The 20,204-nt window shown below is 40.0% G+C and overlaps 1 protein-coding gene across 1 annotated transcript in view; it reads left to right on the top strand.

The window, feature by feature from the left end:
* eys (eyes shut homolog) overlaps positions 1-20,204 on the top strand; it is a 200,799-nt gene that overhangs the window by 106,565 nt on the left and 74,030 nt on the right. Inside the window, exons 28-34 of the mRNA XM_065959486.1 lie at positions 1,741-1,912; positions 2,249-2,327; positions 2,765-2,964; positions 8,172-8,296; positions 8,856-8,980; positions 10,412-10,625; positions 19,029-19,219. Of these exons, the coding sequence (XP_065815558.1) occupies positions 1,741-1,912; positions 2,249-2,327; positions 2,765-2,964; positions 8,172-8,296; positions 8,856-8,980; positions 10,412-10,625; positions 19,029-19,219 (1,106 nt within the window). The remainder of the gene's footprint in view (positions 1-1,740; positions 1,913-2,248; positions 2,328-2,764; positions 2,965-8,171; positions 8,297-8,855; positions 8,981-10,411; positions 10,626-19,028; positions 19,220-20,204) is intronic.

The following is a 20,204-nucleotide window of genomic DNA, read 5'->3' as shown; positions in this document are numbered from 1 at the left end:
GGTCCATTTTGAGTACTACAACACGACATAGAACAATTCATTCCAAATCTTAGTTTTCTCTCCTACTCTCTCAATTAAAAATAAATCTATTCAGCCTCTTAAATCCAAATTACCATTCAAAGAAGTTCACTTGATATTTTGTTAAAATAAGAGCTTTAAAACTCGGCTGAAACTCCCGGTGGGAGACGACATTTTCTGCTTCATTCTTTGATCAAGTTGCTGTTTATGTGGCTGCTGATCATTAAAGTAAAATGCCAGCATGAATCTAAAGGACGTTTCCACATGTAATAATTAATGAAGCGTCAAACAGAATCAAGAGGCTAAAGTGAAGCTACTTTGAATCCTTTCTGTCACAGCTACCTCTATTTTTTAAAGGAGCATGAAGGTACGTAGTCAGTACCAGGAGGATCATTGGTGAGAAAAGAGGTGACTCGAGGTGAACTCACTCTACAGAGGGACCTCAGACATTCTGTAATGCAATGCTGGTTATATCCACACAGCAGGCTCGTGTTTATCGTGGCTGTCAGCCTGTGATCACTTTCGATCAAAGGTTTCCAAAGAGAGAGAGCAGAGAGGGAAAACATGTCATGCTGCTGAGGCGGCCTTTTTTGGACAATATGATCACTGCAGTTTTTTCCTCTGCAAGAACCCCGCTGGTGTTCTCTGTAGGTTTCAGTCAAATGTTTTAAAAGGATATTCAGAATGTTTTTGTTTTTCTTGCTTTGTTTTACAGCGATTTTAAACTTATCCCTTGCTTCACAGACCCCCCAAGCAGCGGACTAAATTGTCATTTTCTCGAGCTGCAATTGCCTGTGTCCTGCATTGTTGTGTTAGCAGGCTAACGTTGGTTAACTTTGGTTAACTCATAGCTTCATATTGAACATGAATTGACACAGAATGACCCTGATCTTAAGACACACTTATGTGAAGGCTGTCCCATCCATGTAAACACGACGGGATTCACGCTTCTCACTCATTGTAGACAGTCAGAGGATAAACTGGATTTTTTGTGTATTTATGTGTCAGATGTTGCACATTCAAAATGTTCCTTGATTTGACTTCTTTACTACGGAGGCCCTATGCAGCGGCTGTCAACCTCTGAGTGGATGGTTTGAATCCGACCTGTAGCTCCTTTACTGCATGTCGTTCACCACTCACACTCTCTCAAGTTTCCAACTTCTATACACCAGGGGTGGGCGGTCCGGGGGCCACATGCGGCCCCAATCAACCCTCAAAGTGGCCCTCAGGTCAATTGTTACATATCAATAAATTGGAAAACACGACAAAATCTGCCATGAAATCACGAAAACCAGAAACATGTCCATAATAATATTTGATCACTGGTATATGTTGAGTTAAATTTGAGACATAATTGACTGTAATTGTTTTTTTATACTACAATTTGGCCCACCGGCAGTGACAATTAAACGAATGTGGTCCTTGCTGTGACCAAAGTTGCTCATCCCTGCTATCTACTGTCCTGTGTCTCCAATAAAGGCATTTAAAGTCCCCCCAAAAAAGTCCTTCAAACAAAGATAACTGATATACCAGTTTAGGAAATAAAACTCAAAGGTGCTTGTCTGTTTAAAAATACTCCTAAATCCAAGACCAGAGAATGTGGGCTCTCGACCCTTTACTAAACCTTTTTATCTCATAACTTGTATCTCAGCTTGAGCACTGAAGCACTAAGAAGACATGTTTGTTTGTGATGTTCTACTTGAATATGCTTCTTCCCTCCAGGGGCACGGTGTGATGTCGACATCGACGAGTGCATTTCAAACCCATGCCAAAATAGGGGGAGCTGTATTGACGCTCCTAATCGATTCCACTGCTTGTGTCCTCTTGGCTTCGCCGGGCTCCACTGTGAAACCAACATTGATGAATGCATGTCAGCGCCTTGTCTCCACGGGAGGTACACATTCTTCTCTGTCATTTAAAACTGCAAATTGTGCAGAAATGGCATGGAATTATTTTTAATTACACTCCTTGCCAGCGCAAGAAAGTAGAGACATATGCCGCATATTGGAGAGAAGATAATGTAATGCACTTACAGGTCGACTCATTGCTCTCAATTATAGTCATCAATGCTGTTTAAGGGGAAATGCTCACTCAGTCAAAAGACTGTCTCTCGCTGAGGTTTCTGCATTAACCATACAGTAAAAGAAGAGCATATGGATGTTTTTTGATTTCACACCTAGTTTAAATGTCACAAATCAATGTATCACCTCATGTGTTGTGTTCTTCTCAGCTGTGAGGATGGAATATACTCATACTCGTGTCTCTGTGAGTCTGGATGGACCGGCAGCAGATGTGAAACAAACATTGACGTGAGTAGACCTGATAATTAATAATAAGAAAAAACCTGCAGGGTGTTCAAGAGCAATGGCAGGGGGGAAGTTTATAATCTTTGTGTGGCCTTTGGTATCACTAATGCTATGGATTTTTTCTACAAGAGAAGTCAATTGAACTAGCAGGATCATGTAAGCAGTGTACAAATACCTGATTAAAAGAAATTGCTTAGTTTACAACCTAATTGATTTAGACCGCAGCCTGTGCTGGACTCCAGAGATAAAACATTGAGTTGCTTACCGAGTCTTTGTTAAATGCATAATCGGATCTTCTGCTTTTAACTACCAAGAATTCATTATCCACTTTTAACCACCCATTAAGCATTTTAAAAGCCATTTTATTATCGTCTCTGTGGGGACATTTCTCATTTTTTGGAGCAGTGACTTACTTTAGCTGTACCTCTCTTCCTCCACAGGACTGTGCATCGGGCCCCTGTTTGAATGGCGGCTCATGTGTGGACCTCATTGATAAATATGCATGCTTCTGTCAGGATGGATACACCGGCAAAACTTGCGAGACCGACGTAGACGTCTGCAGAGAAGCCACTTTTAACGTCTCGCTGTGTTTCAATGGAGCCACCTGCATGGATGGTGAAGGATCCAACTTTACATGCCGGTGAGTTGGTCCAATAGGGGCATCCAATGAACTCTAAATCATCGAGGAAGATTTAGAGTTCATTGGAAAAACATGACCCTACTGAGAGCTCCCTATAGTTGGATAGTAGTAGTTGAGTTTGACCTCAAACACCTAGATGCATATTGTTTTCTGACTGGGCTAATTTAGTTTTAGGGATGATGTATGAACAAAGTATTCCTCCTCAAAGTTTATTTTTCAATATCTTAAGACAAAAATGTTTTACTGGTTTAAAATACTTTCCTATTGTTTTTAGTTACAGACTCCACACTTTGAGAGAGTGTCTCATTATGTTGTAAAAAAGTCCTTTTTTAAAGAAGGCAATGCAGGTTAATTTATAAAGCACCATTGATACATTGATACAAAGAGTTAAAAATAGAACATTAGGAGCTAACTGCTTTGGGGTTATTGCTATTTGTTTAAAAACACTAATTCATTATTTTATACTAAGGGCCTGATTCACTAAGAACGGATTGTGGCCGCTTTTAGTTAAAAAAAAACAAAAAAAAAATGGTCTTTGTGGATTAGTTTTTTAGTGGATTAGCAGTTTGTGTGTCTCTCACCCTTTGCACATGCTTTTTGGATTCCCCGCTCTCTTTTTCTCTTACTTGCACACTTCTAGTGGCAGCAGCACTTTTGGATCTGGCCCTCGGTCATTAATAAGGATTACTTACTTATTATTTTTTCAATGTTCCTCATTATTTGAACATTTTTAACTAAATATAGACATAGCTCTTTTCTGTCATTTTGGGATATCCATAGAAATATTCTCTTCTATTAGAAGTCTAACAATTGATCCAGACCAGTCCCTGTTAAAAGCACTTGTACTATGAGTATCATGTTGCTCGTCTGAACTACATCAGGTCTCAAAAGACTGCAGCTACAGTAAACAGTGTGCATGTGATCACGTACTGCTGCACTCGTCTACGTCGGGTGCAGGTGAATCATTACATTCTAATTGCTGCCATGCTCCCCCTGAGTGATGAAGTGTGTCTGAATACAAGGTGTATGTAGTAAAAGTGTGCAGCTTTGACACGGCCGCTCCCTGGATGCCTTACAGTTAATTACATTGTCTAACCTTGTGCTGATGTGCTGCTGTACGCTCAGTGTCGTGATTTAATGTATCCCACAGTGCTACAAACTCCAAATAGGTTTGCTGCTCTTAACTGTGTTACTTATTGATGAACTGGGCGACCGACTGCCTTGGCACAGATTTAACTGCGTTTTTCTTTATTGCAGGCTCATTTTCATTTCACAGAAAGATAATGTAATTTAAAATGTGCATTAGCAGACAAAAGTGTGCTAGGAAAAATCTTAGTGATCACACACACATTCATTGAAACAATGCGTCTTGCTGGTCTGCATGATGATTGTGCATTGTGTGAAGTTAACAGAAAAGGAGATGCTTTTGCTGAAATTGCACATTAAACCAAAGTGATTGTGTGTGAAAAAACCCAAAGAAAAAAAAAAGAAATAAGAAGAAGAGCACACTGTTGCCAGGGCTCTACTCAGAGCATCTGGAGGAGTGACAGTAGTTATATCGATCCTCAGAAACAAGTCCAGCTAAATGTGACTTTGGTCTGTTTTACTTTGGCGTTGTTATCCAGAGAAAGGAGAAAAAAAAAGTTGAGATCTTGAGAAAACAACTGAAATTAACTTATTATCACAAATCCTGCATTGTTATCCATGGACAATAAGATAATAAGTGGAGCGCACGGGACAATTGAGTGAATAAAATTAATAGTTTAGAGCTGAACAATATATCCTTTCACCATCGGGATTGCAAGGTGCACATGCGCAAAGGGTGTGTGATGTCAGTGAGTCACCTAGAGCACAACATGTTGCTACTTTGTATTGCTCGAAGCAAATCAAAACTGCCAGTTTTATCGTTTCTATGACTAATCTGCTATAAAAGTCAGTCTGATATCACCATCAGTAGTCAAAGCTGACCACTGTGCAAGCATTTAAAAATGGAGCGGCTACACAGATACACCGGCATGACCCTCGAGGCATATGCTTCATTTCAGATTTGAAACGAGTGTTGTCCCGCTATCAGCAGCGTGGTGCTTCTCCATGTATGATGTCGCTGCATAGAGGGATCTGTTAGCAGAGAGGATGTCCCGCTGATTTCATACTTTCAGCTGCTCACCCTGCAGTGCACATGTGAAGTGTTGTGTGAGTCACAAGGCAGCTCTAGACGGTGAGCTTTCATTATATCAGAAGTTACTATCACAGGGCTGGTCATGTAGACTAAAGGTATCATAGAGCATCGTTAGAAGTGCTTGATGACGTATGAGTAACACAGGTGCAAGCCACAGGTTTATTTGTGAAGTTCATGAAGAAACATGTTGTTCAATCTGTCTTTTCTCCACCTTTCCTCCTCCTACACCATGTGTGTCTCAGTCGCTCTGCCCGTGGCCTACATTGTTGTGTTAGCAGGCTAATGTTAGCACACTTTATTTAGCTTGTAGCTTCACATTGCATGTTAATTTACAGAGAATGACCGTGATCTAAAAACACTTACATGACATCCAATTAAGCAGTAAGAAGGGTATTTTTTATTTTCTATAGTCCTTCACTAAAACAGCATTTATACCCAAGGGGAGGAGCCTGCTGTCTTGTCCATGTTCACACAGCTCCGATAACAACACAGCCAGCAGGACTCGCGCTTCTCAATCAGTCATGACTCAGAGAGACATTTACATAGAATATACTGGATTTCTGCTATTTTCTTCCTTTAAACAATTTGATAAATACATATCTGGTCTTATTATAGAGGACTGGGGTGGTAACAGCTGTCTTAAAATCATATTCACACTGAATGTGTAGTGCAAACCTAGTGGAGAGTACATGTATAATATCACAAGTCCAGTGTCAGTCTGTGTAGTTCTACTTTAAAGTTATGTTTTTCATTTCCATGGGTTTGCTGTTTCTAATTTTATGTTTTTTGTTGGAGGAGCCAGCCCTATGTATTTACATCACAGACTTAAAAAAATATATATATTTTTAGAAGCAGGCATGTTTTCTACCTCTACACATTTTTCCACATGAGTGGATGTGGTGTGGTCAGGCTCGTGCGTTGACTAATGGCCTAAAATGTTAAATCAGTCATGCAACGGTTTCTTGGCAAGCCCACATCTACCATACATGAAATACTGGAGTGTTGTTCTGTCTGCATGTTATGTGTGAAGCGGTACACTTTCAATCCTGAACTTGTTCCACTTTCTCTGCCGGGAGGGTTATTCATGAAACACTTTTTTACACATTTTCTAATGTTTCAGATTAAGATTCAATCAGCTGAAACTTCTAGATCTCAACAACAGAGGTTCTCCAATAAAATGTTGCAAGACTTAGTTAGTAATTTAGAACCATAAAATAGTCTGGTTCCATAAATGTGAGCGTTTGTGTCTCTTATTTATGATGTCACATGTTCTCAAAGATGTTCAGCGGGTTTGCAGGTCTGGTGACTCTGTATGGGAAATCCATGCAAGCCAGCAGACCCTGTGCATCCTTTGGCCTCAGGTAGATTTGCTGCATGATCACGCTCTTTGTCCATCTGGAAAATGATTGCTCTTCTACAAAAACATGAAGCCAGTGGGTGTGACATCTGCAGAATTGAGCAGTGCCTCTCTTTTGCTAAAGGTTTAGGATTGTTCCTGTGCAAATGATCGACCCCAAAACAGGAAAACCATCACCATTGCTAAGTGTTTTCCCCTTGGTTCACCTGCGGATTTAATGCACTGCTGGATTAATCCATTCTTTTTTGATCTTCTCATCCAATAAGAGGGAAAATAATATAAAGTTTTTGAAGTGAAGTGTGAGGTCTGGAGCCTTAACTTGAGTTTTCAGGAGTGTTTTTTTTTTTTTTTTTTTACAATGATTGATGCTGGACCAGGTAAAAAAACTTGTACTTGTTGAGTGTCTTGAAATGAAATTTAAGTTTGATTATATTAACATTTAGCCCCAAAGTAAATGTGATTTTGTGCATGAATAAAACACACCAAAGTAGTGATGTAGTCAAGACCACACTAAACGAGACCAAGACATACCCGAGACCAGAGTGCTCCGAGACCAAGACAAGGCAAAGACATTTTGGGATCGAGACCGAGTCAAGACTAAGACCATAATGTCAGCAAACATATTTTAACTGTGGTTTACCGATCATTTATTGAATCCATCCTAACTTTTAACATCTCATCCTGGTACAACTCCCTCACCACCAAACACAAAACCAAACTCTCCCGCATCGTTAATCAGGCCAGCAAAATTATCGGTTCACCACAAACTACCCTCTCCGAACTGTATAATCGCTCTGTAATCAGGCACCCTGAGGACCCCTCTCACCCCCTCCACCACTCCTTCAGGTTACTGCCATCAGGCAGACACTACAAAGTCCCTCTGGCCCGGAAAACCATCTACAAAAAATCCTTCATTCCCTCTGCAATAACCATTCTGAACAAAATCAAATAGATAACCCCCTTTTTATAAACTGTTGTTTTTAAGTCCTCTTTTAATCTACAGCACTTTCTGTTTTTAATGTAAGTTGGGTTTATTGTTCAAGCCTTGTCAAAGCAGAATTTCTGTTTCTGTTGGGACAGACAATAAAGTCTAACTATCTATCTATCTAAATATCACTGAAAAATCATCAAGACCCTAACACCGGGAAGGTTGCAGCTGTAACCGGGAGTTATTTGTTTTTTTAGAAAGGGGTGTTTTCCTTCTAATCACAGTGATGATGTGGAAAAATAGCCTATCAGTGGTGGTGGTCTTGACCGGTCTTGATTTAAAATTTGGGAGTCCGGCCAGTCCAAGACGGAGATAAGACGGTGTAAAAATGCTTTTAATTTTGAGACGAGACAGAGATCTTCATAAAGTGGTCTCGAGGCCGGTCTTGAGACAAAGACCAATTCCGAGTACTCCACCTAATCAAATCAGTTTTACTCAAACCCAATCTTAAGTTTATCATGTCCATTTCTGATTCCACTGCTGTGTCAGAAAACAAAAAAAAACAAGCCTTTGTTTATATACTTTGACACTAGAAGCCAGAACTGTCTTAAAAAGAGTTGTTGCATTTCTTGATAAAAAAATAAAAACATTTCTTCCAGGTACAGAGTGTCAGAGCCACATGAAGGCAGTGACAGCACTGTGAGACAGCCTGCACACTCTTAAAGTATGATGTGTTTTCTTAGCTGTCCACCAGGTTTCATGGGGGACTTCTGTGAAGTGGATGTTAACGAATGTTGCTCGGCGCCCTGCCTCAACGGAGCCATTTGCCAAGATCTTATTAATAGCTACGTCTGCCACTGCAGGTCAGGTGAGTCACTCAGACATCCTGCGAGTCTCTCAGTTCTGCTTTGAGACGAGGCAGCCAAAGCACTTTTTTTTCTTTCTAAGACCTGTTAAAGAAAAACCTTTGTGACTCATGAACAAGATCTATGAGATACAGCCTGGATGGTGAGACATTTTGTGAACAAGCACTATATATTCATTTACTGTGGCCTAGATGTGGTTGAGTACACGTTACCATATGTAAACCATGTTAATGCTTCTATCAGATTGAAAGGGGCCACATGAGTGTCACTAAAGGGTGCCGTAATGCCTGCATACCTTCATTCAGAAGTCTTCCACTTTATTCTCCAGGGACAAATTTGTAGTCGTACAGTACAAAAAAAGACGATACAGCCCGAGCTCATTAAAATGTATGTGGTCGTCTTACTCTTTAGTGAAAGCCTTTTCTTGTCTTTGTATGTGTGTGTGAACCCAAAAAAAGAAGCAAATCAATGTAGGAGAATCTGATTGATATTCACTTCAGAGGGTGGAAGTGGGAGAGCCGGGGCTCACCACGGCACTCTGTGGGCTTTTGTTCCTGGCAGGTTGGACAGGCCTTCACTGTGAGGATGACATTAATGAGTGCCTTCCTCAGCCCTGCAACCAGGGGATCTGCATTCAGAATGATCCGGGCTACGGCTACACCTGTTTCTGTCGTCCTGGATTTGTGGTGAGGCTCCCCCACCTTATTCCCCGTATCTGTCTCTTTTTATTTTTTTATTCACCTTTATCCTCGTGCATCTTCATCTGTTTATTCACCTATTATTAGAGTAGAATAGAATAGAATAGAAACCCTGTACAGCTGTTATATACACCGTCAGGGCTGTCTCAATTACGGTTTTGATTTCCCACTGTCATTAGCTGTGCTAGATTTGATCATAGGTTTTGTCATCTTTATTTTCTTGTTTTATTTGGCAGGTACAGATGCAGTATACATGGAAAACTGAACATTTTTTCAATGCACTGCACCACAGCATTCATAGCTCTGAAAAGGCCTTCAATATAAAATACATAACATATATGATACAAATATGGAGAACATGCTTATAGAAGAAGCTCACATACATACATATACAGTAAATACATGTACACATACCTGTACCGGTATGAAACTGTTTTGATATCACCACTGTCTTCAAAATAGCAGCAAGAAAATAACTTCATGTTGGGCAAGCAGCATTTCACAGTAAAAGCACCGGGGTGCAGAGGCAGGCATTTGAGCTCTAATTCAATAAACTCTGGAGAGTACAGGAGGTGATATGTTCCTGCTCAGAAAGCCTACAATCCATCTTCCCTTGTAAGAGCGGGGTTTGGCAGTAACAGCAACCAAATTCAACAGAAATGATAGGTTTCATTTTAGACAAAAAACATTCTCAACTCACTTTCAACAAAACATCTGGGTGCTGAATCCCAAAAAATATTTGAACAAGAAAAATGATAAGGACAGCACTCCAAATTTTGTATTTTAATTGCCACACGAACGTTAATAAATTAATTATAAAAAATGTATAAAAAACTGCAACCCTGATAATTATTGATCAACAGAGGAGAAATAATGGTTTAATTCTTAAATATCATCGTTGTAATCTAAGTGTCTACCTGTGCCTAATTGTCTTTATTGTTTATGTTGCAAATGGCGCTGCTTTGCTGTAAGACAAATTTCAGTCTTTGTCTGAAAATCAAAATTCAATCAGTCAATCAATAATGGTCTGTTGTCAGTCTGTTGTGGGCAGGGTATGTTTTTATTGTTTCTGTTTGTGTGAGAGGTTTTCTATGTTTGTTTGACATTCAAATTAAATCTTATTATTGATACATAGAGCTTTTTTTGTACAACTGCCAAGTTAAATAACCAGTTTTCACAACTCTCAAAGTTACTTTGGGAAAAAATGTGTTTTTGAATTTCATGTTGCACCAAAAATGGACAGTACAAACTTCATTATTTGGTTTTGAAGCTTAGAAAAGCCGTGCTGTTATGCAATGCCATGTTTCCTACTAAATGTTCCTTTTTTTTATTATTCAAGCTGTTAACATTTAGTCCTGTGAAGCATTTTATCACAGAATTACACCACACATCTAAAGGTTGTTTATTTTACGTACCCAGGGGAGGAACTGCGAGCACAACTATGACGACTGCCTGTTGAGTCCATGTCCAGAGGCGTTTTCCTGTGTAGATGGCATCAACAAGGTCAGCTGCCTGCCTCCCGTTACCGAGGCTGTTCCCTTGGCGACCGTGCTCAAGAACATCACTCGCGGCTCCACACCTAGAGCTCCGGCGCCAACACTCAGCCCGGCTCTGACAGCTGAGCAATCTGCAGGTACACAACACACTGTGCGGGCATGTAGGTGCACGCTCTGCACAATATATCCACTTTATTCCTTTATTTTCCTTATCTTCATTTCAGCGGCTCCACGTCTTCCCTGCTACATTTTTCTAGGAGCTATAATATCAAGTATCTTGTATGAAAATAAACTTTATTCATAGAGGGCGTTCTCATAAAAAAAGCAGCTCGGAGTGCAGCAGAATAAGGAAAATACATTCACTTTACATAAATATGGAGAGAGAGTACACAGCATGACAAAGAAACAATAACAAAAAGAGATGCACAACATAAGGACAATAACGCCTGTGAATATATATAATAGGAAACTAAAGAATTAGTAGACATGGACTAACTTTATTTTAATAAAACCAGGTACACTTTTAAATAAAGTCTAACAAGGAGAAGATGTGGGGGTTTTTTAGCTTCTCTTTTTAAACAGTTGAGCATGCTGGCTCAGGAGGTGGGCTGTTTGCTAATTAGAGGATTGTTGGTTTGATAACCAGCTCCTGCAGTGTGCATGTTCAACTCTCCTTTGTCATGAAACTGAACTCCAAATTGCTCTCTAAGACATCGCCTGCGGTGTATCAGTGTGTCGGATAATGATGAGCCTTTAGATGGTGCCGTCGTTAGTATGCAAATGTGGGTGTGAATGGGGGGAATGTCGGTGAGGAGTGTAACCCACCTTGAGTGGCTGAAAGACTCGGGGCCTCATTGTACACCTGGCACAAAAGCATCTTGGCGACGCAGCGCAGTTGTCGTTTTCTTGCCCGGCGACCACTTGGTGTAGAAAGCATATTCTACAATTCTACAATTCACTTAGCAGACCTTTTATCCAAAGCGAAGTACATCAGAGAGTAAGTACAACACAAGCAAGGATCTAGAAAAAAGGAACAATGTCAGTAAGAGCAAACGATCAGCTTTGAGTCCGATTGGACACACAGGTGCTGACAGGAAGTGACCAGAGGCAAAGCACAACATTGAGGGCAGTTCTTGAGAGCTCTAATCAGTATAGAAACCATCTTATAAGAATAGAATAGAATAGAATAGAATTACTTTATTGATCCCAAACTGGGAAATTGTGGCGTTACAGCAGCAGGTTGTCCAAACACACAATATTAGCAAATTTAAACACAACATAATATTAAATACAAAGTAAATAAGCACTAAAATATCAAAACTAAGAATGTGAATATATACAACCAGGATTTAACTTAGCATTACTAGTCTTATAAAGAAAAGATTAAATACAACATACTTTGCTGGAGATAGATGTAAATGTGCAAAAACAGAGTTGTAAATGGACAGTATTGACACGGGGAGCTGTCCAGAGCTGTGCAATCAGTGATAAGTCGTCATTATCAAACAAAAACCATCGTCAAATGTACTTGCACCCCTGTTAGCGCCCAGGGATGTGTTGGTTTTAACATGAGAAGGTGGTATGTTCTTGAAATGAACTGCACCATAAACCAACTGAAGGCTGGCCTAAAGACCAACGTCTGTGGTGTGGTATGTTCCTGCTCTTTAGAGGGTGCAATAGAAAGATGGACTTACGTTAAATGACGCCAATATCTGGGAAATGGCGCTTATTGTGTCTGATGTTGGCGTCAGCGAAATATAACTTGTGTACCCCATCAGCATATTTCAGACGGTGTCCTGTGTGTGTTTTGTGTGATCAGGGGCACAATGAGAGGAGAGAAGTTCAATGAGCTGGTTGGAATTCGGCCTATCTAAGAATAGATAAATAACAACCCGCCAGCATGCAGGTACACCTGGCTCTGAAAGGGTATGAGAGGTGTATAAGTATATATATAATGCACTTACATAGTGAGAAGGATGGGGCTTCAGTGTTTTATTTGAAAGTCCTTTGTCTTTTAAAGTGACAGATGTGTCTGTGCTGCTGATGAGTGTTTGACAGTAAAAGTTATAAAGTGACTTAATGAATGATCTTCATGCAGTTTGGTTTCTTATTGTTGAAGTAGGGTTCAACTTCAGTGGCTGAAAGTGTAAAGTGTGTCCGCTCTTAAGCTTTTAATGTGTTAACTTCTGGCACAACAAGAACTTTATATCGATATAATAATGACTTATATTGATACGCTGTAAAAACACAGACTAATGGCTTCTGGAAAAAGGAAAATCATTTTGATGAACAATTACTTAACCACCAAGAATAACGCCTGTTACCTCGATGAAAAAGGTGAGACATTTGGCAGAGGATCAACCCTCAATGAGAGCGTCTCAATCAAGCCACAGTTCCAATCACCTTGCTCTCACTTCCATTAACATTATGTCTGCAAGTGACACCAAATTAAAAAAAAAAAAGATAAGCCATTACACCAATCAATTAGCACTGTGGACGGTGCAGACAATATTATTTTTGACAAATTACAAAGCTATCCTTGTCTTGTCCTTCCCTCCAAACATTTTTTGCAGCACATGGTTTGCCAGTTTCAAAAAGAGAGGGGCCACCCCACTGAGGCGGCACTCCAAATGTGATTTTAGAGCCTTTGGAACATGCCGGGAAATTATATATTAGGATTGATTGAGAGATTGTCATAGTTTGTGCAGCTGTGGTGGTGGGGGGGTAAAAAAAAATCCAGTTTGAAGCTACTTGAAAAAAAAGCCCTCTCTATTTCTATTTCAGAACAATAATTTTAAAAGAGTGAGACAACCAATCAGTGCTTGGCGAGATATCCTTTAACACTCCAATGACAGACACATAGCACACTGTGTTGAACATTAATGGTGTTGGATTCAGTCATCTATGTGAGAGGAGGAATTGGGAGCAGTGGGCAGATTGTTACTCGTTGACAGATGAGGTCTGTCTACCTTTGAAACTGTTCACAGAGCTGTAAAACAAACCTATTGAACACAGACGAGCTTGAAGCAATTCACTGCGACACTCTGAAAATAACTGTGGGCCAAAGAAAAAATAATGGAGTCCTCGCCCGCCGCACCTGATCCAGCCCACTTCCTGGAGATAATGCCACCAGTTTAGAAAGGGGTTAAATATACGCACAAGAAACTGGTAAAAGGCAAAACAAATCTGGGACTCTTCACACCAGAACATCCTTCTACTCTTTAACATTTAAGCGCATAATCAAAGAAAGTAAGAGGACCCAGAAACTCATGAGTTTATCTAACTAGGTCACCATCTAAAAGCATGCAGTGCCCTTGGTGCTGCTTGAAATAGACTCAGTCAGTGCTCCTTTAAACCCAAGACTGCTCTACAACCTTTGAAATGTATCAAGTCTGATAGAATTTAAACATTGTGGGGGTGGTTAATGTGTTTCACTGCCGGAAATTTAGTCTGTTTCTTGTTAAAGCCACCGGAAACCCACATCCTCAATAGCCTTCAAGTTATGTGATTTAGGGTCTTTTTGTAGTTATTAGCATCTTCAATTCAGATTTTAAATATTGTCACTTCCCTCCCAGCTTTTCTGATGTTGGGTTTTGAACTGCCTTACTAAAGCGATGGTGAGGAGTTCTAACTGAAATCAATAAAGATGCCTCTGACCTGCATAAGGAGGGTGATCAGAGGGAAGACTGGATTGTTATTTTGAAGCCTTTTCGGACCGCAGGAACTGTTGGAACCCACCCCAATTTTTTCTTGATTCCCACCGCAGGAACTATGAGCTATTTTAGTTCCTAGAACCCCGATTAGAGGAAACTTTTGAGCGCCTGCTTCAGAGAAGGTTCTCTCCCAGCATAAGAGGGACTTTGAGTGACAAAAGTGCACGATGTTTTTTGGGCCATTTCTGTCTTTATTGACAAAGGGAGCAAAGGGCTGATGTCAGATTTTAACCTGTGCTGTGGAGATCACTCCAATAAGTATCAGCTCTGAAAGGTTTATTTTTACTCAACCTTTTGTTGATGCTTAATGCCTCGACTTTGACATCAAATAAACATTTAAAAATATTAAATGTATGTTCTATATTCTCCAATGAGTGCTTGTTATCATCCTTTAAGCTTTCATGTCCACAGAGGACTTTACTGATGTAGCTGCTTTGATGAGGATAGTTTGAGCTAATTTATGCAGTGAGGTGTAACATCATCCTAAATCAAAAAAAAAGGTATTTTATTTTTACTTCTTCAAGCCAAAGAATGAGTCAACGACAAAAAAGGACCTACTTTAATCGGATCTTATCTCAATTCAGATGCAAAAAAAATACAGTAAGGTCAGTTCAAAAGCAACTAAAAAGAAACCTTACTCCACAGATTTAGGTGATTGTCCTCTGGTATTCTTTTTTTTTTTTTTTTTTCTTTTATCACTGTACATGCAATGCTGAGCTGCGCAGTATTTAAGCTCTCCGATATGAGAGTTGATGGGAATCTAGAGAGAGGACACTGCTGGTGGAGGGAGGCTTACTGCAAGCTAAGCCTCGCTTTGGTTGACTTTCCTCGGAGTGATCGCCACAGCACAGGTGAAGAAAGCCGTTATCTTTAGCTGCCATGTGGAGCGGAAATGAAAATTACTTAAGCTGCTCGAAAATCAAGTTGATGAGTAAGAGGTTAGCCGGAGGGGGTCAGTTCAAACATGCACGGCCTGTCTAGGGGGGGCGGGGCCCCTTGTTAACCTTCTGTTTACACATGCTTTTTTTAATTTGCTCTGTGTAGCCCTGGTTTATGTTTACGAGTTCATTTTCAGTTTGATCCTAATGGAGTTGGCAGCCCCTGATTAGTGGGCCCGTAAGAATTTTATGTATTCAGTGACACAACTTTGCCTGAGAGTCATAATGACACTTGCATGGTGTACACAGTTATGAATATTCATGAGAAATAGGCTTAGACAGGGGTGGGTGGAAAACGGTGTGCGAGTGCGTCATTTCAGCTCTACTTTATGGCCTCTGTGCTCCTGTACAGTAAGTGTCATCGCGGTGCGTCGGAGTAATGTCATCAGTTATTTTTAAAACCAGACAGCAAAGATATAATTAGAGACAAGATTTGAAAAAAAAAGAGACATTATATTTGAGGATTTGACTCCTTGGTACGTCTCAGCAGTATGATAATGTTCAACTAAATCTTCTTACATAAGTGAATATGAGACATTTTCCTGCACAGTCTTGTAAGTACAGTACAGGATGACCTTTTGCCTTCCCTCAGGGCTCTGAAATTACAAGGGTCCAAGAACGCTCCTTAGCAGTATTTTATCTCCGCCCTGTGACAAGTTCAATCAGTCAGTCTATTACCTTCCCCCATAAATCAGGGAGGAAACAGGCCTTACATCCTGGGTTTTTCTTTAAATCAATGGGGCATTAAGTCTACATCAATTAATCCTCCACGTCCAAAGTCGATCATCATATTAATTGATCTGAATTTTCTCTAAATATATTTTTTCTTCTGGTATGTCTTCTGCTTTAAGCTGACTCACACTCGAATGCAGTCATATGCTGCAACACAGAGCTCCAACTTTCTGAGTTACATTAAATATGACTCATCAATTTTCTTCTTCACCTCTATTATGGACATGTATTAAGACCGGGCCTGATTAAATCTGATCTTTAAGATTTATTTTAAGGAATGTTCCCACTGAGAGGACTTTTCTCCTTCCAGTTGGAAGTACAACTCTTTCAAAAAGAGAAGGGACAAACTTTTGGCAGAAACAGGTGAGAATAGCATGTTAAAGGATCAATACGTAACTCTGACGCGTTGTGTTTAAAATGGGTACTGCAGTCCAAAATCAAAACATTGGAGAGAGTCGTCTCCCCCCTGCCTCCTCCTCGATGTGAACGCAGGTCGCCATGTTGTAGACACAGAAGCTTCAATTAGAACCATAATTAAGCACCATTGTGCACAAGTGGACACAATTGTCCTTTGCTCAAACTACAATCCCGTGTCCTCTATTGAAATATTAGCCAGCTAATGTTAGCCGGCTAATATTAGCAAGGCAAGGCAAGTCTATTTATATAGCACATTTCAACAACAAGGCAATTCAAAGTGCTTCACACAACATCAAAAGCATCATGAGAGAGGGAAAAAAATAAATATTCAAATAGAACAAACAATTCACAATCACTAAGAAGAACCATTTGACTCGCTCTTCTTACTCATTGTAGACAGTCATGACTCAGAGAGACATTTACAGAGGATATACTTGATGTCTGCCTTTAAATAAAAACAAAATGGCTACCAACGTTGATGCTCATAAATTCCAATATTTTTTATTTTTTATTTAAAGGCTTTATATGCAATTTTTTTTGATCCAGCAGGTGTCGCCCTTGAGCACCAGCATGAAACCAAAACAACTTGCGGTGCATTGTTGTGTTAGCATGCTAATGCTAGCGATCTTTATTATGTTGGTATCTTCACACTGCATGTAAATTTACCTGAAATGAGCGTGATCTAGAAACACAGTTAAGCAGTGAGTACAGTATGTTATTCTTCTTTTCTCTAGTCCCTCAATTAAACAACTTTTATACGTGAGGGGAGGAGTCAGCCGGCCGTCCGGGCGATGTAAACAAAGTGAAGATAGGACTCTGAAAACTCTGAAAACATCACAGACAGTGGGACTCGGGTGTTACACCCATTGTAGACAGTCATGACTCACAGAGTTATTTTCAGAGGATATTCTTGATTTATATTACATTTAAGTGTGAAAAATCACATATAAAGACTTTAAAGTTAGGATAATTCCATTTTCACAGTCTCCCAAATATAATCTTCAGTTAGCTTTACGAGGAAACAGTTGGTAGAAATGTTTCTCAGAGAGCTACTTTTTACTTTGTGCATTCAGCACTTCAGAGAACTTCAGCTACCAGTGCTCATTGGTCTGCGTTACCTTTGAATGGTACATCAAGCAAAAAATAGAGAACAGTTTATATTATACACATTTACAATTCAAATTCAGCTCAGCTAAACATATGGATGAAGAATCTGGTGACGAAAGGAAAAGTGGTGGTATAAACAGGAGACCTTTTTAAAAGGAAAAAGACTGAAGCTAACTGCTAATGAGGTGAGCTAGTGCCTCCTGGCAGCAGCCTCAGACTGCATCAAAGACTACAACAGACCAAACAAGGCTTTAAAATTAATGAATAGCTTCGTCTCTGAGGGCTAATTTTCCATCATCAGCTATTGGCAACCCCCATTGTCAGGAGTGAAGAAGAAGACAGCGCAGCGTTGTTGCTCGGTGCGTTTATCTTCATTTATTCACAGATCACAGTAGGTCTGCTCACGATAATTCTCACTTTTTTTGTCAGGGGGATTTCCTGCGGGGTATTGGTCATATTGGTCTCCGGGGAGAAAATGAGGGGGGGTATTAAGGTTAGCTTGTTTGCCAAACGCCCTGAGGGGCCTGCCGTCAGATCAAACGGAGGCCTGACGTGTAACAACTATTGATAAAGGTCTTACTTGCAGCAGCCCGATTAATCATGGCAGCAACTTTAAAGGAGCTTTGCTGATTTCTCCTGTGTAATGACCCCCCCCCCCCCCCCCCCCCCCACACACACACACACACACACACACACACACAAACACACACAACAAGATAAGAACAGACAGAGCATAAGACAGGTGCATCCAGGAGTGCGTTTCATTTGAACAGGCCCTCCGCTTTGACTTTTCAGCAACAAATTGCACTACTTCCCTCAAATGAGAAATATATTGAGCATGAGCACCCCTAAAGCTCGCCTCCATTTGCAGTCTGTGCCAGTCTTTTAAGTTTGTCTGCGTCACTACCCCCAATAAGCTCGCGGGCAGTGGGACTTTTACTGAAATGTCCCATAATTGCCCATTCTCATGGATGATATAAGCCAAGTTATTCCTCTATAAAAATGAGGCATGTAATAAACTTTGTGTGAGAATGTTGATTTTTTGCCAAGACTCTCTTACCTAATAGAGTGCCATTAGCATGCTTCAAAGCTTTTTGGCAAAAATAAAACTATTTACAGTATACCAGTACAGTGAGCCGGGTGAAATAATTATAATGTGATGTAACCATAAGCCCTTTAAGGCTTTTCTTCTGCTTCCAAATGATAATTATCTTCTCTTTTTTTTTGCATCTTCTTCACACAGTAAATTGCCGGCACTAGTCCCTTAACGTGTATTCTGTCCATGTTGCCAAGGTTATGTGAGGATACGGGTCACATTAACATTTCTTGCTATGTAGTAATGTTTGCCGCCGCAGAGAAAGTCCAAGTTCAAGCTTCAGTTGTAACAAACATCTGCCCTGCTGAGGCATCCTTAGCCAAACTCTGGATCTTCATTAAATCTTCAGTTGCTGCTCTTGTTTCTCACCCCGTGCTCTGACCTCCCCGTGGAGGCACAGAGTGAAAAGTTGAATTGTTCTCTCAGGGAATCAATAGACAATCTTTGCAGAATTTATAGTAAAGATGCATAAACTGCAGTCCCCCCCCCTAGGTTTGTTTTCACCACTTGCCTAAACCCCTGTTTTCTTTTTCCCAGATTCAAGCTTTGTTCAGTACTTTGGGAATTCCTACCTGGAGTTTGAGGGAATCGACCTGAGTGAACTCAATAATATCACGGTGAGATTTCAAACTAAAGCAGCGCAAGGGACTTTGCTGTACGTGGACCAAGGACCTGCTAATGGAGATTTCTTTTTCATGAAACTCTTCATCCTGGATGGAATCTTGCAGGTAATAACCCAGAAGAAACCTCGGATGTTGAAAGTGAAACCAATGCAAAAGTGGAAAGAAGTGCAGATGCTTGAGTGGCCACTTGGGGTTGGCAGCAAAATCATATTGGAAACACCATTAACACCCATTTTAAAGCTCCTATGAGGAGTTTTTAGCTGGTTATGAAATAGAATAAAATTAATTCTGATGCCTCTCTATAACCCCCAAAAGCAAAATAGAGCATAGCTGACAGGATTGGCTATTTCTATAGAGTTATTTTAATGCCTAAATCTGCAGCCAGGGTAAAATGTCACAAGGAGTGATTAATAGCAAGCTGCATAAAAAACTTTTTTTTAAAATATTTTCACAGAAAAATATTTTTGATGATACATTTAACTGTTTAAAAAAGAAAGTTTGGGGTGGGGGATTTTTGTACAATCAAAAAAACATTAATAACATTAATTGACAAATGTCCAGACGAAATTAGCAAAGCAATAAGAGGCACTGCTTTGTCCACAGGGGGCGCCACAATCAACAGAAACAAAACCTTCCTCAAAGGAGCTTTAAAATGTATAATAATAATAATAATAAATTGGTCTTATATAGCGCTTTCCTAGTTTTGGTCTTCATGGCTTATTTTGTTATTGTTACACACTTTATGGGGGTGACTACATTTTTTAATCTGTTTTGATTCTATTAAGGCTAAGAATATTCATAGATTTGCATAATTAGTGACGTGGCCGAGGTAGTTAGAGAGAGAATTTCTAATATGGTGACCACCATCAATTGGCTTTTAAAACGACCCTTATGTCCAATGGATGACTTCATTAAGACTACTTGTACGGAAGCCCTAAGCGGACATACATCCATACATTTTATTTAACTCAGTTTTCCGAGTAAATGACGATTGTTTTCTCAAGATCTCGACTTATTTATCCAATTTCTCAGGATAACGATGCTTATTTTCCCACATTAGTAACTTAATGTCTCGAGATTTCACAAAAAA

This window comes from Labrus bergylta, chromosome 10 (genome assembly GCF_963930695.1).
Source record: "Labrus bergylta chromosome 10, fLabBer1.1, whole genome shotgun sequence".
Taxonomy (NCBI): Eukaryota; Metazoa; Chordata; class Actinopteri; order Labriformes; family Labridae; genus Labrus; species Labrus bergylta.
This window is presented reverse-complemented; position numbering and strand designations above follow the sequence as displayed.